Source organism: Daktulosphaira vitifoliae, unplaced genomic scaffold, assembly GCF_025091365.1.
Source record: "Daktulosphaira vitifoliae isolate Bord-2020 unplaced genomic scaffold, ASM2509136v1 Scaffold_3, whole genome shotgun sequence".
Lineage (NCBI taxonomy): Eukaryota > Metazoa > Arthropoda > Insecta > Hemiptera > Phylloxeridae > Daktulosphaira > Daktulosphaira vitifoliae.
Genome location: NW_026099574.1, coordinates 27,166,522 through 27,188,804, shown reverse-complemented (window position 1 = coordinate 27,188,804; position 22,283 = coordinate 27,166,522). Strand labels below are relative to the sequence as shown.

Genomic DNA, 22,283 nt, shown 5'->3' with positions numbered 1-22,283 from the left:
TTTTTTTTTCTAAATACATTATAAGTACATCTTTCATTTGACATACTTTTTATTAAAATTGGACAATTTCCCCTTATATAGGGGGCGTTCAAAACTTAAAATATTGTAAAAAACATAGATCTTTTTCAACTGAACTTTTGAAAATGTTCCGGAAATACTGCGTCCTTTAAACATATATCAAATCAAAGGTTATGTTATATACTATCAAATCAAAAAAAAAAATTTGTCCCGACATCTTATCTTCTATGTGCAAAAATTATTATAATTGCAATTATAATTGCAATAATTAAAATTTATGAAAGAATTTATCACAAATTTAAATTAAAAGAATTTTACAAATTCTAAAAAATAAAAAGAATTCAATTTAATAATTTTNCACTGTCAGATTAAATCTATACTGGACCCTACTATGCAATGTCTCCACTATGCCGCGACCCCACTGTGCTACCGTTTATTTTATCATGAATATAATTGATTCGAGACTTAAATTGGAAAATGAATTGATATTTAAAATAATATATATACAATTTACTTAGGAAATCAAAATCAAACTACTGAATATAGATCTCGGTCTCCAATACGGGATGTGTTTGATATGTTAAGAACTGGAACTGTTTCTATCACAGTTTCCGGAGTACGGGGTAGAACAGTGTACTTGATTGACAATGGTTTTACTTATGTACAAAATAAAAGTTCCACCAATAGAAGGTATGATCTAAAATAAAAATAATCATTTTTTCATATTCTCAGGAGCAAACACCAAGTTAAATAAATAAATTTATTTACTTTGGTTTCTTCTTTTTCAGGCAATTAAGATGTACTCATTATGAATTTCGTTGTCGAGGCACTGCGTCCATGGCGTTAGTGCCAGAAAATGCACCAATTTAGTTCCCTTCATGAACATAACCATTTACCAAATAACGATATGGAGATCGGTGCATATAACAAAGAACTTAGAAACCGTGCATCTACTGAATCTACACAAACCAGAATTATATTAGAAGAAATTTCCAGCAAGTAATAAGACTGAAAAAAATGTATTCAATAATTACTGCATTGATATTAGAAATACTATGGTTTTTTTTTTACTTAGATGTCCTAATGCAACACAGGAAAAAAATCCAGAGTCCTCCCTAAAGATGATGAGGAACATACCAACGAAAAACCAACATCTCTGGTTAATGTCGGGGAGATTATCAGGTCTGAAGAGTGGATTGGTAGGCTCTTACCAATTCAGGATGATAACAGTCCATTCTACCAAGGTCCTCTGATGTACCTTAACGGACAGGAAGAAATATTTGTTGGTCAAGTCTTTGCTAATATTTCTTTTTTAAAAAACTAAGCCTCCCATTTTAGGACATCTAATGTGGTAGCTGTTGATGGGACATTTGGAATGCTTCCCAAAAGTCCAAGTGATATAGAACAGTTAGTTACAACTCATATCATCATGAACAATATAGTGAGATAAAAAAAAAAACATTATTTAATTAAAAACAATTAGTTCTTTGAACACATTAGTAAATTATCCCAGTTATTTATTTTTCCATTCTATTCCTGTTGTTTATGCTCTGATGAATAGCACAACAAAAGCAGCATACATTAGGTTATGGTAATTTTTGATGAGTGATTTGCCATTCTCTTTGATAAACTGAGAGAGTATTGTAGTAATTACAGAATTTGTAACGGCAATGAGGAATGCTGTTAAAAGAGTGGCACCAGAAAGCACTTTAATAGGGTGCTGGTTTCACTTCAACCGGGTTAAAGTCCATATCTATCTGCATGATTTAAGGATAAATTTAATAAATAATTTTTTTAATTTTGTTTCAGTGTATCATAAGATACATACAAACACATAATCTGCTTGATTTAGTAAAAACCAACCATCACGCAGCAACGATAGTTAGAATGGTATTTAAATTTACTTGCTATTGATAGTTATATGATTGTGAATATAATACATTTTTTTAATTTCCATCAGATCATGGCAGTACCTCATTTTCCTCTAAAACCAATTAATGACCTTCCCGAGTCTTTTCAGAAAACTGGTGGGTTGGCACTAATAATAACTCTGGCAGTAGCAGTGAACCTCTTTTTTGATCTCAAGGTCTTATTGCATTATATCCAAAATTATTGGATAGACACAATTGGACCTCAAGGGTTTTCAGTTTATGGCTTCAGTATACAAACAAATAATTACTTGGAGAGTTTCCACAGTACTCTTCAAACAATGTTCGGGCGTCATTCACCAATGTGGCCGTTTTATGGTACTTACACATATAAATATAATAAATTACATAATTTGTTATTTTTATTGCAGATAACATTAAATAAAATAGCATCAATATATAAATATACAAATGAATATAATATTTAAATTATAAATAACGTCATCATGTATTATTATACCAATTATGTAATTTACACATTTATGAATTTAAAACAGAAAAGTTACGTTGTTTTGAGAGGAAGGTCAGCAGGGAATTTTACAAACCATTAACAGCCAACAAGTAAATCAAATTTAAAAATAAAAAAATCAGTTATGCATTCTTGATATTATTACATTTTTGTTTTGTTTTGAGGTTCGTAGAACCACACTAACCAGCAGAGATAGGAATAATGCTCTCATTGACATTGCTATACAGCAGATAGTTTTGGGTCGTTATGACGTGTTTGCCTTTTTGTGATTTGACATTGACGTTGTACAGCATAGTTGTCATAGATGGGTATACATCATATATTAGATAAAGAAGATTATTAATAGACTGTACTGTCCTAATAATGTATGTATAACTCATAAAACATTCATTGGTAAAATATACAAAATATATTGCTATGCAATAATACAAAATCGTATTTTAATATAAACTTAGTGTGGACACAGACTATATGAAAACAGATAGTTCACTTGGCCCGATAACAAAACGGTTTTTTGATTGGAGAAGTGAAATCAGTGCAACCATATGTATGAGCGCAAAAATTCTTTTAATTTATTTCATTATTAAATCTGCTGTAGCATAAATATTATGAAATTCCGTATATAAACATAATTATTGACATAAATTATTTTAATACATCATTAAATTAAGGTATTAAACCCATAATCCCTTATTTATGACTCAAAATCCCTAAATTAGTCATGAAAATTAAATAATTATCAGTTTTTATAATGTAAATTATTAACTACTTAAATTTGACTTGAGCAGTAACAATTGTTATTGTTAATGTTGTCAATGATCACATGTATCTTATTTCGTGTTATATTTGGTGCTTTCTTTCAAAATATCTCACTACCTCACCAGTATGCGATGCTCAGTAAAGTTTTGTCCAAGTACATATTCCTTCAAGGATAAAAGCTTTTTTTCTTATCCTAAAGAAAACGATCGTTTGAAACTATGGATGAATAATTGTCAAACTAATCATTTGGCAGAGACTTTATCAAAAAAAAAAAATAATCTAGTAGTTTGCGCGAATCATTTTAACGATAAAATGTTTTTGAAAAAGACTACAAAAAATCGGCTGGTCATGATGCAGTACCTACAATATTTAGTGGTCAGTATTTTTTATCTTCGATGCAAAGCTGAGAAGGTATTAATTTTACTATGATGTGTGTTTCTTTAATTTATTTATTTTTTGTGTGTCTGTTACCTTGTTTTTTTCAGCTCTCACCGAACCGATTTCTTTCAATGATACGTCAAAAGATCACAAATCGTATCTAGTCGAAGACTTTACCCTCAAAAATTGAAAAATTTTCCTTCATTCCTCATAAGTGGGAGATATCTCCAAAATAATTACAATTTTAAAAATCAGTAATTTTTGACATTTTTTTCTTAACACTACCATAACTTTTTCAAAAATGAAAATTTTATATAGATATTTGATGTCTTTACCTATTATTTGGTATATTTTTTTTATAAATTTAACCCTTTACCAGCCCACAGTGGGGAATTCAAAATGACAACTTTTTCACAAAAAATTAACTTTTTCAACTTAACTTTTGAAAGTGTTCCGGAAATACTGACGCTTATATATATATATTAAAATAAGCTAATGTAATATACTATATTTTGGGGAAAAAAAATTTCGGACTTTATTTTGTCTTCACGGTGAAAATGGCTACAATTTGGCCAAAAATGGCTAACAATAATAATAATAATAATATAAAATTTATTATATAATTTATATTATTATTTATTATATCTAAAATAATTCAAATTTTATAAAAAATATAATACTATTAACAGTTTTACCAAAAATTACAGCTTCATATATTATAGGTAAAACTAACTAAACGTTGACAAAAAATTTATGAAATAATAAACTACACAAAATGTCAACTTTTATACAAATTAAACACAATATTCATAATGTCAGACAATATTAAAAAAAAAAACATTTTTATTAAGACTAAACGTTATTTAAACAAAATAAGTATGCGAACAGTTATAATTAATTATCGTTCAAGTATTTAAAATGCAATAGTGTCACTAATTCCAATATCATTGATAATTTTTGTAACTGATAGAGGAATTGTACAATATTATTGTAAAATATTTGCACAATAATATGAAATTGTACAACAGTCTCTACTGCTTTGTCTTCTGCCCAATCAGAGAGCTTGATTTTTTTTTCTATTGTTCTCGGCTAAGTGAACTATCTGTTTTCATATAGTCTGTGGTGTGGACTTAAAAAAAAAATACCTCGTAGAACGTTGAACAATTAACGGATTGACAATAAAAAATTGATTATTTATAGTTTATTACTCAAAATTAAAACTATTTTAAAAATATTATTAATTGTAAACTAAAAAATACTTAATTTAAAAAGTCACAAAGAAAAATTACTAAAAAATTGCAGATACGTATTTCGAGAACAATGTTACCATTATTAAATAATAAAAATTGATCACTTGTGGCTAATTAATTAAGTAAAATTAAAACTATATTAAAATTAATAATATTTTTAATATAGTTTTAATTTTACTTAATTACCATTATTAAGCCTAAATACAAACTGACGGATTGAATTAATCTTTTTATGATATATCAGAAATGTCTTTGGGCGTGTCTGGTGAAAATTTCGAACCTCAAGACGTCAGCAAAACGTTTTTCTCAAAAATGGTCGAAATTTTAAAACGTTCGCGGGCGAGCGGCAAACATTTTCCGACTATCGACAACAACTTACTAGAATCTCATGATCGAGTGCTTTAGTTGAAAATCAGAGTACGCTAAGTAATTTCCCCCAGAAAATCGTTTTTTCTTTGTTATTTATTCAATAAGATTGATGACATTAGAAAACCGTGATAAAAACATATGATTAAAACATTACCATCTTAGTTTTTTATCAATGCAAAAAAAATATCCGAAATTTTGTATTTATAAGTAATTAAGTGGGTCATGGTAAACTCATCGTCTTGTATGTCTGTATGAATAATTAAACTCAAAATGGTTCGGTGGTAAGTGTTATTAAATTATTAAATTTAATTTTGTAGGACGTTACCTAGACGCAACTAGAATAATTTTTTGAAGGTATTAATTGTATTTTCTTCATCCTAAAAAATACTTTTATATAATAATATACATAATCATCTAAATTTTGGAGGCTATAGTATGTAAAAAATAGATATACATATAGTCTATTTATTTTTATTATGTTTTTTAAACATTGACTAGTTTATGATTAGTTAAGTAGGTATAGTATTAAATTATGAATAATCTGAATTGTCAGAGAGTTCCTCGGTCCACTGCCATGGGAGAACATGTTCGCAAGGATTTCATTTCTTTTTTTATATATTTATTATCGAGAATATTCTGTAATAATTTATTTTGTTTTTTTTTTAACTTAATCTTATTTTTGTTTTATCATGTCGTGGAGTATATGACAAGGCAAGCCTTGTCTAGTCCCCCCGGTACAGTGCCGGAGCAAGCGTCGGGACAAGCGGGGCACCTGCCCTGGGTCCCGCAGTTGTCTTAGTTTAATTTGTCTTTAGCCTGTCTACTTTTTTGTCGGTTGAGCAAAAAAAAGGTCTTTAAAAAATTTCAACCCAGAAATAGAGATTACTACTACTGATAACTAATAAGAAATAGAGATAACTACTGGGGCCCCCTCACAGCTAACTTGCCCCGGGCCACGCAAAACTTTGCGCCGGCACTGCCCCGATACTTATGTCTATAAATCTTATTCAGTTAATTTTGCTTATCCCCAGGTCAATAACTATGCTATTATTTATATAAGATTAGAAAAATTTTGTTAGTAAAAATAATATAAGAGAACTGCAGCACAACATGTAATACATTTTCCCTTGTTATGTCAAAATTTTATCAATCTTGAAAGTTAGCAGTTTTGAACATGTCAAATAACAAAGGAAAACTAATATTTTTTAATGAAGTTTTCAATCAAAATTTATGACGGCGAAACTGAAGTTCCCATTACATATATTAAATTTTTACGCAAATAAGATTTTATTCGTATAAGTTTTTATCAATGTAAACTAATATTATAAAAAATAAAAATATTATAAATATAATTGTCACTAAGGCAATAACACACCTCAAGCTACATACAGAGTGGTTCATGAAGTTATGAAAAATTAATGAATTTTGATCTACATAATATGTATTACCTTTCCTCGACTACATTAAAAATTTTTATTATTAATTTTTAATAATAATAATGAAACGTCACAAATTCGAAGGTGGACCTTCGAATTTTATATTTATATTTATTTTATCGCGCAGAGAAAGCGCGTATGAACCTTTTCCTGATACATGGTGTCAACGACTCATTATTTTTGCCGCTAACCGCTAGATAAGATGACAAAAAGAGAATAAATATAATTAAAATAGAATTGTTTATATGTCTTGATCCTTCCCAAAAAGACTGGTCGTCATCGATTTGAAATTTCCGTTAATCGGTGTTGGCTCTTCTTTCTGCTTCTGTCATTGATCGTGCTAGAAGGCAAGTTTGTTGTTTTCTTGTACCAATTTTCAATGATGAAGTAGAGCCGCCAACGGCGAACAGCCAGGTTATTTCGGCGAAGCATCCAGACCATTGGATGGGTCTCTTCGGAGACCGAGTATCGTTTTCTTTTATATATTATATTTATGTAATGAGCTGTGTTTTATTAATTATTTTATTATAAATTAACTTAATTTTATTTATGTGTGGAGATCACGTGTTTCCTTTCTCTTCTAACCAACCATAAGGAGCGAATGTCCAGATTGCTTCTGGTGTTTTTCATTAATTTTCGATTAACATTGACGGATGTATTCCAATACCGTCCGCGATGTTTGTAATATTATTTAATTTTTTTGTTTAAACATTTTATTATTTTATTTTTGTTGCCTTTATTTGTAGACATGGTTTTTGATACAATCGTATTTTGTCCATGTTTAACTTAATTTTCTTTTTTAACAATTAAATTAAATTTCCTTATTAATTTTAATTGTAATATTTAATTTATTGCGCGAATAACTTAAGTACTCGCGTGTATTTTATTCCTGTTCCTTAATCTAGACACGGGCTACGGTATGTTTTATACATCAACCGCTTACAACTTCAATTATCATTGTTGTGGTTAATAAACCACGAGGTATTATAATAATTTATACATATAACGACATATTAACTTAAATTAAACTGTTAATTAACTTAAAATTAAATTCCACCTATGGTCCGGTAATCATATCTGATAGTTGTGACACCTCACCTAGGTGGTGGCGACCTTGCTATCATAGTTAGTCGTCATGCAAGTGGCAAACCACGTTATTGTTGCAAGCCGACAAAATGTCCACTTACAATATTGTCGTGAACTCGTAATTGTTTTGTAAATTTTAGTTTTAAGGAATTTATATGTAAAATTGTAATTATTAGAAAGTAAGATTATACTGCCAAATACCTTAATTGTAGAAAGTATTATAGTATTAATATTTAATAAATAGTGTAAATATAAAAGGGGAATTCACTATCTTCTCGGTGGTCAGTGTTCAATCAGTGAATGTTACATTATAATTAGTTATTATTTTGACTCTTCCCGACAGCACTTATCCGCGTGATCGAACTTGGACTAGAACATCCAGTTCATCATGATATAATAAATTTTTTCAATATTTAAAAATAGTCATATTTTAGCCCTCTTCTTATAAATATTTTCATAGATTAACAACAACTTTAAGATAAGTCATTATACAGTTACAAGCATTTTAATACATTACACGAGGGTATATACAGCTTGTATATGTATATATAAATAATGCATACTCCACTCACGTTACGTACCAACTCAAATTATTAAAATGCTTTTAACTCAACAAATACTCATTTTAAAATTGTTATTGACCCGTTCAACGTTTCTGTAAGAAAAGCTGTAATAAACAGCTACTTTGAAAATCAATTTTTTTTTATTATTTTAAAAATAAAAAATATGATTTTAACGTAGTCTAAGAATGCATAAATAAAAAAATATTTAGTATATCAAAAGTTATTAATTTTTGAAAACATCATAGACCACTCTGCATACATGGTCATTTATTTATGACTTATCACTCATTTTTTTCTAAAATAATAATAATTTTGAGCATATTTTTTCTTTTTTTAATTACACATATTTCTTAATATACTAATTATTAAGTAATTAAAAGATATATTTTTTATGTCTTATCAGTATGTCAGTTTATCAGTCATAATATAACAGTTTTATTTAAATTTTTTTCGTGACATCTTACATTTGTATTGGCGCAAATGAAATGCAGCTAAAATATGCCCAATAATTAAAATAATAACGTCATAGAAACACATTTAGTGTATAAAATCACTTTTTATAAAAGAATATTACAATCTATTAATAAAAAAAAACAATAAGTAATAATGATACTCACAAATTTAATAACAAGAACACAAATATCATGATGAGGATACATCCAATAACAGAACGTCAGAATTAATATTTACATATTTTTTAAATAATTGTCTGACTTTGATCTAAGTATTTTAAATTAATTTAATATATACACATTGGGAATTTTGTGAAATTAGATTGTTCTTTTATTTTTTATGATTGAACACGTTATTATCAGGTATATAAAGATCCACAAAATGAACTATCAAAAAAATACCTAGGAAGTAAGCTTCAAATCTATCCATATTGGTCACGTTTTGTATTTTCGAGTAAGGATTTGAAATAAACCGACGATCATTTATTCGTCGCGTTAAGTGTAATTTTTCATACGAGTAGACATCACCATGGAATTTCTCAGTGAAAAAAGTAGAGTACACATACGACCAGGGTTGTTACGTTTTAAACACTGCTTGTTAAAAACACCAAAAATGTTGAAATGTACATTGGTCTAATGAATCTTTTAAACGTTATATATTATTTATTTGTGTTTTAAGCAGATTTAAAAAAAATAACATATTTTTATCAGCCCCAGATACTATATCAATGGCATTGCACACTCACAATATTGAAAGACAACAAAAGACATTTTTTCCTTACAATATCTTAAAAGAATAGTGTAATTCACTTGGGTTTGCTAATTTATACCAAGAGTATTAGTTAGTAAAACCACCCCTCTATGTGCGACTATTATTTCATTACACTTTTATATTACGATTGAGGATGATAAACCCCTTGAAAATATTCAAGGAGGGAGGGTTGACATTCAGCTGATTACTTCAGGATTCCGAGCTTTTGGTTATTCATTATAAGTAAGCACATTTGACTTTGTTGTGGTCACCACTATAGATTTTATAGAACAATTGTAAATTATAATACATTATTGATAAGCACTTCCGCATGTAAAAGATATTTGAACAATTCCCAGTGTGCAATATCAAGTTTATTATGCGTTTAATAAACATCAACAATTCCACCATAGACGGTCTATTTAAGAGCTGCCAATGGTTTACTATGGAGCATTATAACCGTTTATTAACCATTGATGCACCTACCATATTTATTTACAGAAATAACGCTTATTTTACTAATATAAGTATCTTAAAACTTATACGTATTTTAAACGTTGAATATAGTTAACTTATCAACACATAATATTCATTTAATTTACTCATATAGCTTAAGCTTACGGTAGGCATGAGATAAATATTATATTTTAATATAATATTTAGTCTAGTGTTGTTATATGAATAGTAAAGACCAAAATTTAGTAGTGTTGATTACTTTAATAGTAATCGATATTGTAGCTTAAATTATAATAATAATGAAAGTATATCTGTTTGCTATATATATCGTTATTATATTTTTTATTCTATTATTATAAAATATTAATATATTTGTATTAATAACTGAGTCGTGTATTCGAGTTATTTAACTTTTATCACAATCCATCTCCGTCGTACTTTGTCTTGGCAACATGCACTAAGGTTAGCTCAGCTTTAGCTCAAGCGTTGTTCCAAAAACAAATAAATGTTAAATTATCAATGGATCCATCAAAAGTCCGCAACAACTTGAGCAGATAATTAGAAGTAGTGTTGTGATATGAAGTATTGCACCTAATTAAATGTAAAATTAAATATTAGTATTGTTTTTTTTTCTCTGGAAGTAGCAGTGTAATTAAATACACTTTCTATTAATGCTTTACAAAATCTTGTTTTAGAAAAGTAGAAAAATAAGTTATTCTGAATTTAATAAACATTCTGTATAAACATAAAAAAATTATATTTCTGTTATTTCAGAAGTTAAATTTCAATCAAAAGTCTAAATGAAAAATAAATGTTGTTTTTTAAACACTACAGGCTATTGAAATCTGTGAAACTTTCTTATAATAAGAACGCTGCAGACCAAACTTATTCCTCTAAGGGAAGGTTTCCGGATAGAGTTTAATTTTAATCTATAAAAAAAATCAGTACTTTAGAATTTTTCTTTTAAAAGAGATTTCCTGTGTAATTAATTTTAGTAGCTNAAAATCAGTACTTTAGAATTTTTCTTTTAAAAGAGATTTCCTGTATAATTAATTTTAGTAGCTCAGTGACTTGATAGGCCGAGTAGACTACATTTAGTGCAGTATAGGCGCTTCTGTTATGCAACAATGTACGTATATTAATTTTCAGAATGACTGCAATAATCACTTACCTACCTTTAATATAAAAATGTTTTACCCTATGATGCTAAAAAGCTTAACATAGTACAGTTTAATTTGAAACTGCTATTTATTTAATCGAGAATTTTACAGAAATTTAGTACCAATTTTCATCAAAAGTGGCGTATCTAAGGTAGCTAAAAAGCTACCTTAGAAACACATTCCTCCATTGGCTGTGGTAAATCAATATTTTAGGTAAAAAATCACCTAAGAATTACTAAATTTTTATTTATTGAAAAATTTTGGGTATGTCACTAATCAATCTTATTAAAATCTGAATGGCGAAATAATATCATAAATAACCGTTATTGTAACACCTTCATCTCTACAATCACTAATTTTACGTGAGTAGAAATAATAATGTAGATAGGAGTATAGCTTCGTACAATAGTACTAATATCAGTTTGTTTAAAAAGCAATTTTTTTATTTTATAAAAATTTCAAATTCAACTAAAAATAAATTAATCATAAAGTATAGATACTAACTAGTTAAATACATCACATAAATAGTAACAAAATTTAATTCACCATAAGTTAATGTAAAATCTAATTAAATACTATGAAAATAAAATGATCACAATTTTAGCTATCAGCCTTGTAAAACAATATGTACATAGGATATTCAGTAGTCATTAAATGTTATTTTAATTCTTTATACCCTAATTTAGGTAAGTTATATTAAAGCTTTTTAAATATCGAAAGAATCAACCTTCTATTTTCCATTTGACTATGTTGTATGTCTGCTAGCATATTTTTTAATTGTTCATGTTTATATGCATCAACAGCTTCTTTTTTTCTCATATAACTAAGAAACCACTCAGGTGGTCGGTCAGTTTTATTTTCTTCATTAGAAAATATATCAGAAGAATTAATATCATTTCCAATTGTATTAATAGCACTATGCATACCATAAAAATATGGCCATTGTTTTTTTGATTTTTTACTTATACCAGAAACTCTATGGTTGTACGACCTGACTAAACTATTCCATTTATTTTCTAAATCTTGTTCAGTTAATGTAAGAACTCCAAGACGACGAAATTTTTTCAGTACTACAGTCCATATAGAACTAGGTTTACGGAACCACTTTTTTACTTCATTTTCAGCATCTGTACGTAATTGTATTAATTTTCGAACAAGTTCAGGCCTCCATTTCACTCCACTTTTTGTTTCTGCTAAACTATCATCACTTTGATCAGAGTCTTCATCCATATTCACACTAGAAAAAAAAACATTTGTATAAGACTACATTTTTAAATACTTTTTATACTTACTTGTCATCGAATTTGCAGTTATTTAAGATGTCTAGCACTTCAGATTTTTTCCATACTCCTTGAGTGAAAACCGGTACCAATTCTTCACCAGGTCGAGGATGACAAACATCTGGAATTTCAATAGTTCCTCCAAGCATTTGATCCATAATAGCAAAGTATGGCCATTTGACATCTTGAGGTCCTTCAACTTTTAATTTATTAAGATTCTCTTCATATTGTTCAACACACTGGTTCCATAAAGACTCTGCTTCATATGATTCAATATCAGCATTTGATCCAAGATTTTTATTCATTTTAGTCACCAAATCGAACCATAAAAGATCCTTTTCTGTTTCTTTAGTTGCAGTATCAAAACGATCAGCCATTGAATGTCTTAAAGAAAATAAAAGTAATATCATTTCTTGAGTCCATAATCGAATTTCTACAAAAAAAAAAATTAAATCATTTAGTTAAAATACAATTATAAATCTAAAAAAGCAATTTATTTTTATTTTATTCAATTTGTTCAGAAAATTAATTTGTGTAATACTTATCCTTATAGACTTGTTATATTTATTTTTTCTTTTAGAAACATAATGAATTCTATAAAAAAAACTTTTAATAAGCCACCTAAATAAAAAAAATTATGCTGGAAGCGAAAAATAAAGTGATCTTAAAATTTTAGAACGAAAATCTTTTATTCAATTTTAAATTTAAATTATATAAGGACTCAAATAAGGTTTATATAACCAACACATACAGAGGTTTCCAAATTTTTTTTTTTATAAAAACTTTATTTTTATAAAATTGGGATTAATTTTTTTAAATAGTAATTATAAAAATGAAAATTAGTTCATACATTATGGAATTATGCTTAATTTAGTTTTTTTTTTTTAATAGTTACAATATTTATAAATAAAAATTGTATTTTTAAAAAAGAAAAAACATTTAACTTAACATGTTAATATTTGCATCAATAATAAAACTAAAGTTTATCTTAAATAAATGTTATATACAATAATAAAATTAAATTTTGAGAACAAAATAATATTTTGATTAAATATGAAGATTTATAATACAAAATTAAAACTATTGCTATTTTATATAGTAAATTTTGTTGAGGATGCTATACTTAAAAAATCCTAATACAATAACAAAAAATAATTAATTAGTATTATTACAGATAAGATAAAATGTTGTCTGTGATAAACAATTCAATAGAAATATATTTTACCATTATTAGCATTGGTTGTTGAAGTCAGAAAAAAATAATCCATATCATCATTTGAATTCATATTCAGTACTTGATTGCTAAAAAAAAATTGTAATAGATTACTTTTTTTTGAAAATCTAATTTACTAATTAGGCTTCATACTTATCATTATCTATAAAACCAGTGTCAGGACTTCTGTTTAAATTATCGTTATCAATCAATTTATCAACTTCAATATAAGATTCTGGTTTTTTTAATTCATCAGTACCTCGAAGTATTTCATCCATTGCACTAAAATGTTCCCACCGTACACTAAAATCACCCATATATTTTATCTTTTCTATATTTTTCCTATAAGTCGCTGCAATATTTCTCCATTTGTCATCACAATCTTTAGCTGTAACCTTTACAGATGGCATTTCATTGTTCATACGACGAGCAATAAGTTCCCACAATTTGAACTTGTATTTTGATGAATTGAATTCTTCATTAAGACTGCCTCGAAGACCAATTAATAATGATGTCATTTCAGGTGACCATTTTAAAGCTGGCACTAAACAAATCATAGTATAATTAAATATAATTATATATATATATGAATAAATATTGAAAATATTTATTATAACTTTTCTGAATTTGTTCCCAAAATTAAAATTCATGGTAATAACACCCCAGTTTGGATAAAAGCTGAGCTTAGGAAGCTTATTATTGATAAAAAATATGCACACAAAAATTTAAACTTAGCCATTCCCATGAAAATTATCATATATTTCCTAATCTACAGAAAATGTGAATTTCTTATTTCAAGCTGCCATTCTCAATATATTTTAATATTGAAAATAGTATTCAATCAAATATAAAACTTTTTTGGAAATATGTTAATTCCTTTAGAAAATCAAATAGTAATTTTCTCAAATGTGTCAAATATGACAACATCTCATCTACAAATATTTCTGAAACTGTCCAATTATTTCCTAATTATTTTTCAAGTGTTTCTATGGCTGATTCTAAGAGTCATAACATACAGTTTCAAATTTTAAATGTTGCTTCACTCAATAACATTACTATTAATCTTATTTTTTGTACTATTGCTCATAATGAAATTTTTGATTTATTTGAAAGCTTAAATATTCATACAGGTACTGGACCTGATGGTGTTCCACCCGTGTTCAAAAATTGTGTAACTCAGTACAAGTAAAACCTTTACATCTCATTTTTAAAAAGTCTGTAAGTCTAGGCTATTTCCTTAATGTTTGGAAAAAAAATCTATTTTTACGTCAGTTCATAAGTTAAGGGACAGACATAATGTTTTAAATTAGGCCTTTTGAAAAATGTTCCTTAAACATTTTTGAAGCAATTATAACTAAAAAATTAACTAAAATTGTTTCCCTTTATATATAAAACTAGCATAGGTTAGGCAAAATATGTCTGTTTCTATTAATGTATTGCTCTATCAGTCTAAAATATTTGCTGCCCTTAATGATCTTATTCAAATGGATTCAATTTATAAAAAGGCTTTTGATAAATTTAGTCATCATTTTCTCTTTAATAAATTAGTTTTATGTGGCATTTATAATAAATTTTTGGAATCTATTAAATCCTATATTAGTTTTTGTACTCAAGTTGTGAAGTTATCTTCATTCATATCAAATGAATTTTTAATAACTTCGGGTGTGTCCCAAGATTTGTACCTTGGACCTATTTTATTTATATTATTTATAAATCATCTAGCTTCTATGTTTGATAGTTTGGTGACATTTGTTTGTTTTCTGATAACACTTAACTATTTTCAAGTATTAAATCTCCAACTGTCACCTTAAATTTACAGTTACATTTGGATAGATTTGTTATCTGGAATCGACTTAGTGGTTTACCTCTTAATATAAATAAATGTAGTGTTATAACTTTTACTGGGACAAATAATACAATTACCTTTAATTATAAAATTGATAATTATATCATAAAAAAAAAAATTACTTCTGTTAGTGACCTATGGATTACTACTGATTCCAAAATATGTTTTTCATCACACATGGATAATATGATGCTTTTGAGATGTTGGATATCATTAATAGGAACACAAAAGATTTTAAAAATATCTATATATTTAAAAATTAATTTTTTTCATTAGTTCAATCTCATCTTGAATTTTGTTCAGTCACCGAATTATATTTCATACAGATATATAATTGAAAATGTTCAAATCAAATTCTTTAAGCTATTATGTTATAAATTAAATATACCTAATAACTTGCAATTATCCCAATTGTGATACATGTCTTGTGAATTAATGAGAAATTTTGTAGATATTATGCTCTTATTTGATTTATTAAGTGGATTTATCAATTTCCTTGAACTGTTATTAATGATTGGTTTTACAATACCAAATTGTGGTTTAAGAAAATCTAATTAGTTTTATGTTCTATTCTATAAAAACAACTATAGCTCTGCATCTTTTTTTCCGAGGGCTCTAATTACAGCTAATCTTATTATTTTAAGCAAAATGTATACATAACTCTTCATCAATTATTCATTTTATTTGCATTTTTAATGGTATATTATAATATTATTACTGTTACTATTTATTTAAACTTTTGTTGTTTGTTATTATTTGTCATATACATTAGGGTGGATAAAAAAAATTTGATCTTCGAAATACATTTGAATTGGAATTTTGTAAAGATTTGAGATTTTTAAAAAAAATTTTACAGGTTGCTCAAAGTGTTTTTAGTATTTTTACCAAAAATATCCCAAAGGAAAGGCTTCTGTTACTCAATATTTGGTCAAATATTACGATAATTATATCAGAATGGTTTGATTTTTACCGTAGAATACAATTTTTTTGGTTTTAAAATTTTAAATCAAAAATTGATATGTATATCATAATTAATGTAATTATATGGTATATTTATTAAAAACTATATTGATATCCATATACTTATATGTATGTCATAATATTTGACCAAAAATTAAATAAAAGAAGCGTTTTTTTGTTTTTTGGAGTATTTTTGGTTAAATATCTGCAACCACGTTGAGCAACCAGAGAATTTCGAAGATCAAATTTTTTTGATCCACCCAAATTTTAAATATGTTTTTCTTGTTCTAATGTTATACTTGCACTGTAAAATGTATTTTTATGACGGATTCTTACACCCGTTAAAAAGGAAAATAAATAAATATATTATTATTTATACTTAATTATTATTCTAAGTAAATAATGTATATAAATATTATCTATTATCTATTAATATTTTATTTTTTATTATTAATATATATAATTAAAAAAAAATAAATCTATAGACTTACAAAAGTAAGAAAGAAAAGGTTAAAAATTATCATTATATAAGGTGTATAAAAAGTGTTGATAATAAGGTACTCTCAAGTTTTAAGGTAGGCATTAATGAGAAAAGGAGTCTCAAAAAGATACATTAATATAATAGAAGATATGTATGATAGCACTTGTACCAGGATAAAAAGCATAGGAGGAGTAACAGTAGGTTTTTGGGTAAGAGTAGGAGTGCACCAAGGTTCTGCTTTAAGTCCTTACTTATTCTCTATAGTAATGAATGAAATTACGAGAGAAATACAAGGAGAGGTGCCTTGGTACATGTTGTTTGCTGACAATATAGTGTTAATAGTAGAAAATAGGAAGGAAATTAATCAAAGGCTAGAGGTGTGGAGATCAGCTTTTGAAGAAAAGGGGTTAAGAATAAGTAGAAGACAGAGTATATAAAGTACGAGTTTGACAAACGAGTACACAAAATTGGTGAATGAGGAATTCAGTGTCACTAGGCAAGAAAGGTGATAGGAAAGATAGAAAGTTTTAAGCATTTAGGATCAATTGTGCACAAGAGTGGTGTTATTGATGAGGACGTAAGGCACAAGATTAAGTGCGGAGAGAAGCATCTGGTGTGTTATACGATAAAAGAATTCCAATGAGGCTGAAACATAAATTTTACAAGACAGTAGTGAGACCAGTTGGCCAGGAAGAAGAAGAAGAAGAAAAATATGTATAATTAATTAAATTTATAGATATTACATTTTTTTATATAAATAAATAATTATATATATATTATAAATAAAAGTAATACTTATACATTTAATAATAATATGTATAAAATTTAAATGAAATTGACATGGACAAATCAAAATTATATCTTACAAAAAACTGTGCGCGTGGACTTAAAAAAAAGGTTCAGAACTTAATCAATGATCAACAGATTTCAAGATACCTAAACAATATCTTTGGGCAGATCTGGTAAAAATTTCAGGTTTAAATTGAGAAACGCTGGTGGCCATGAGCCTTTCTAATAAAATTTTTAAACGCTCACAGTATGTTAAAAAATTTTTCTTCACCTTATCCGCGCTTTTTTGTAACATGCACTGTTTTTTTTTTTATTTATAACTAAGTCATATTATTAATAACAAGCAATAAAATATGACTTACTAGCATTGTCTGGCACATAGGCTTCACTAATGTCATTCCAAGGAATGATGTCTGATCCATTTTGACTTATAACAACAGATTTAAAGTCATTTGAAGATTTAATTTCATCAGGACTGCCACTAAATGAACAAAGTTTAATAAATACATCAATATACAATTTAACAATTCAATTTTATGATAATGTGCCATTCATTTATAATTTTTTATACAAAAAGTTATACCAAAAAAGTATTTATACTTACTCATTTAAAAGTACACAATGAAGTTCTTCAACACCATCAGGTTGCACAATAGTTGAGACCTCTAGTTCAATTATGGGACTTGATGTATTTAAACTATCTGTCCTTGTTATATTTACTGGATAATTAATTAAGCTTTGTCCATTTAATACTAGCATCCTTGAATTTATTATAGCTTTTACATAATTCATTAAAACTTCCTCTAAAACAATTTTATTTTATTTTTTATACTAAAATATATTAAAGCAAAGTAAATGGTTGATTATTTGATAAACCTTATTATTGCTTTCTCTTTTAATTAAACATATAAAAAATTACATAATAGAAGCCTAACTGTTTTCACTACTTAACTAATCATTCTCAAACTTCATCATAACAAAACAACACTTAAAATACATATTAATATTTAATTTTCAAGAGTGTTAGTACAACATTCTAAAGAAATTATTTTATTTTAACCAATTGAAAAAAAATATGATGTGATATTATTTCATAATATAGTGATTTTGATTAATTAGCAAATTAACAGTGCATAATATAACTATTCCAGATTTATCACTCAAAATCATCCCACATGATTTCTATCATCATAACACAGCTAAAATTATTATAAACGTATTTAGAATGTCTTGATATAATAGTACAGACAATGAAAAATAAAAATTAATTTAAATTATCTATTCAATATTTTTTTCCTCATAATGCATTCTTGTTTTGCACGTCTGCCTCTATTAGCCTCGTAGATCACGTTATAACCTTTACAGCTGTTTACCTCTTACCTTCATGACTATACTTCAGAAATGTTTAAAGTCAGATTTTTATTAGATAAAACTCTAAATAAATCTAGAATGTGGATATTGCCAGTGTTAAATTTAATTATTATACTTATTTGTTATATAGTATTATAAAAATTATTGGAAAATTCTACTTGACACTCAAATAATTCAAATTAAACCATAAAAAATTGTTATAAAAATATTATAACATGACATGAAAAATCAATTAAATAGAATTGTAACTACTTAAAATTAAGCTAGACTATACTTAATACAATCTTAAAATATATATGTTCAAGTTAATTTAAAAAAATATCAATTAATACAACTTAACCAAAATTCAAAGAAAAATTTCATATCAAATAAAAAACAATCTAATTTCACTTTATTATAAATCTACTTAAAAGTAGAAAAAAATATATCTTAAGATATCACGTAATGTAATTAAATCTAGTTTAACTTGGATGCATAGAACAGTTCTTTATTTAGGTTCTTAATACTAAATTAAGAAGAAAATTAGTATAAATTTAATTCAATTGTTTATTGATAGCCAATGAACATTATATAATCTCTACAAGGTTACTACAAATATTAAATAACACATACCATCATTTAGTTTGTCGACAGTTCGTTTATCTGTCTTAAATACAACTTGTTTATTATTAATCTTAAAGTATAGCTGTTCCATTTCATGAATTGTATCATTATCAACAGAATAGTTGTTCATGTTTAAACGGTGAATAGAATAAATTTTTATCTCCGACAGAAAAATAAAAAATCTTATTTATAAAATTAAAGTAATAAATAATAATTATATAACTGAAGATATTGTACAGACGTAAGAATTCAACGATCAACGCTACTTACTCACAATCGATGGAAGAATGCATCCAAACTATTATCAGTTATTATTTTATTATCAGTAAGTTTATTTTCTAAACGAATCATTGTTAAAGTAAATCACGTGGTGTCGTTAGATAACACTTGTTCTAATTTATCAGAAATAATATTATACTTGCATTTATAATTTTTGATATAAAATCACATTCTATTTAGTATTCAAAATTTTACTGATGACAACATGAAGAACCTTAAATTACATAAATCACAATTAGTTTGTATTGAACAACTAACTAATGCAAATTCTGCAATTATAATCAATAATGGAGAATTTTGTTATTCAACTGATCATGAAATTTGGCGTGTAAAATTAGGAATTGGACCCCTTAAAGTAGTGAGTCTTGTCGAAATTGAAGATTATAAGGATCAAGAGATTAAAATTATTAGTTATGCATATAATCAACCTTGGGATTCTTTTTTGGTTGGTTGTTCTAACGGGGATATTATTTTAATTCAAGAAAATATTGTTGAAATAGCATTCAAGTGTGATCTACCGCCTAGTCAGATAATATGTAGTCCAGATTATGAACGCAGTATTTTGGTTTCTGAAGGAGGTCAAATTAATTTAGTATCTGAATGCTTCGAAGTTCTTAATGATTTTAATGTTAAAGATATAGTATTAACAGAACAACACCTTGTTAATGTTGGCTGGGGCAAAAAAGAAACACAATTTCATGGATCTGAAGGAAAGTCTAAAAGAAATATTAAAGAAATAATTGGTGATGATGATAATACTGATAAATCTTTAAATGTTTGTTGGAGATGTGATAGTTTATTTTTTGCTGTTGGTTATTTTAATGAATTGATTAATCTAAGAACAATTAAAATTTTCAATAGGGATGGTATTCTTCAGTTTATTAGTGAATCACTTTCAGGTACCTAAAATTTTAACTATTATCTTTAACTTAAAAAAAAAAAAACAAGGATTTCTTATTATTATTTTAAAAATTATAAAAAAAAAAAGATTATGTTTTAATATTATTATAATTTTGTCAAAAACAATTTTTTTTTCTTATAATGCTTTAAAAGAATTTTTCTATAAAATAGTACATTGTTTCATATTTTTAATTATTATACTTTGACGGTTTAATAGTTGGATTTCTGTATTCTTAATAGGTCTGGACTTAGTTTTTTTTATGCTTCTGTTGTTTACTATTAGCATTCTCTTTAACCAGGTTTAATTTTTGATAATTTCATACATATATAAAGTTTTTTATAGTGAAATATATTAATAGCATATTAATATGACTTAAAATTAGTATATATTATTATAGGATTACTTAATATTATTATTAAAAATATGTTATAGGTATAGAAACAGTTTTAAGTTGGAAAACATCTAAAGATCTTATGTCATTTCCACAAAAATATAATGGAGAATATTTTATAAGTTTTATGGAAAAAAATGGATTAAAGCATGGTGATTTTAAATTACCATCTGGACTTAAAGTAAGTAAATTTAGTTCAATTGTCTTGTTTAAATATTAAGAAAGCAAAGCTTGTTGTTGTGTCAAAATTATTCTATAATGTAGTCAAATGGTTTATGATTTTTGGGTTCACTAATATTGGATTTTTTTTAATAAACTTGCTGAAATGTTTTATTCAGGTTTTATAGCTATTCATTGATGAAATACAGAATCTTTAGTTTAAAATAAAAAAAAATTACTAATCTTATTTAAGTTGTACAATTAAATCAATACATTTTACTTGTGTTGGAACAATCTAAATTCCTTGTTTTTAGTTTTTTTAATCTTGACCATTTATTAACAATATCAAGTTCATATAAGTGACCATTTTCTTTGATGGTTTTTAATTTGTTTATTACATAAAGTCATCTCAAACAAATTTTTTGGATGAACTGCCAGTAGTGTACCTATGATTTTAGATCAGTTAAGATTTTTGCTAAAGGTTAATAACAGAACCCTTATATAGCTGTAAATCATTATATATATGATTCACTTTTTATATATGTATCACTGTATAGCTGAACTAGTTTCAGGAAAGAGGTTAAAAACCTATCCCTATGTAAACCACTATACACTGCCATTATAAATTTTCATTATTACCTCTATTAGCTTCGATGCGAAGCTGAGAAGGTATTAATTTTACTATGATGTGTTTTTTTATTTTTTTATTATTTTTTTTTTTTGTGTCTGTGAACGCTCAATCTCAGCTCTCGCTGGACCGATTTTGATGAACAATATGTCAAAAGATCACAAATCGTATCTAGTCGAAGACATTACCCTCAAAAATTGAAAAAAATTCCCTCGTTCCCCGTAAACGGGGGAAATCCCCCAAAAAATTACAAATTTAAAAATCGCTAATTTTCGATATTTTTTCAATTTTTTTTACTTAAAATTGC

General features: G+C 26.5%; 3 protein-coding genes and 1 long non-coding RNA gene across 4 annotated transcripts in view; 2 read left to right on the top strand and 2 right to left on the bottom strand.

Annotated features, from left to right (window-relative positions):
* Nucleotides 1-1,627: 1,627 nt before the first annotated feature.
* Nucleotides 1,628-1,949, bottom strand: LOC126903331 (uncharacterized). The gene is made up of 2 exons (XR_007703463.1): nucleotides 1,847-1,949; nucleotides 1,628-1,775 (listed from the first exon to the last, which is right to left on the bottom strand). It is a non-coding gene; the product is annotated as an uncharacterized LOC126903331 (long non-coding RNA).
* On the top strand, nucleotides 1,767-2,877 carry LOC126903328 (uncharacterized). Its single transcript, XM_050681474.1, has 4 exons — nucleotides 1,767-1,908; nucleotides 1,979-2,264; nucleotides 2,444-2,507; nucleotides 2,588-2,877. Exons 1-4 carry the CDS (start codon nucleotides 1,906-1,908, stop codon nucleotides 2,682-2,684), a joined length of 450 nt encoding a protein of 149 aa, XP_050537431.1. The 5' UTR covers nucleotides 1,767-1,905; the 3' UTR covers nucleotides 2,685-2,877.
* An 8,619-nt stretch (nucleotides 2,878-11,496) lies between these two features.
* LOC126903311 (uncharacterized) lies at nucleotides 11,497-19,916 on the bottom strand. The gene is made up of 7 exons (XM_050681443.1): nucleotides 19,628-19,916; nucleotides 18,249-18,447; nucleotides 18,007-18,125; nucleotides 13,722-14,112; nucleotides 13,581-13,657; nucleotides 12,368-12,788; nucleotides 11,497-12,312 (listed from the first exon to the last, which is right to left on the bottom strand). The coding sequence occupies exons 1-7, from the start codon at nucleotides 19,746-19,748 to the stop codon at nucleotides 11,772-11,774; spliced, it is 1,869 nt and encodes a 622-aa protein (XP_050537400.1). The 5' UTR covers nucleotides 19,749-19,916; the 3' UTR covers nucleotides 11,497-11,771.
* Nucleotides 19,917-19,998: 82 nt separating this feature from the next.
* The window catches only part of LOC126903307 (elongator complex protein 1), a gene marked incomplete in the record, with an annotated part of 30,642 nt that continues 28,357 nt past the window's right edge, over nucleotides 19,999-22,283 (top strand). Inside the window, 2 exon segments of the mRNA XM_050681439.1 lie at nucleotides 19,999-20,796; nucleotides 21,231-21,370. Of these exon segments, the coding sequence (XP_050537396.1) occupies nucleotides 20,103-20,796; nucleotides 21,231-21,370 (834 nt within the window).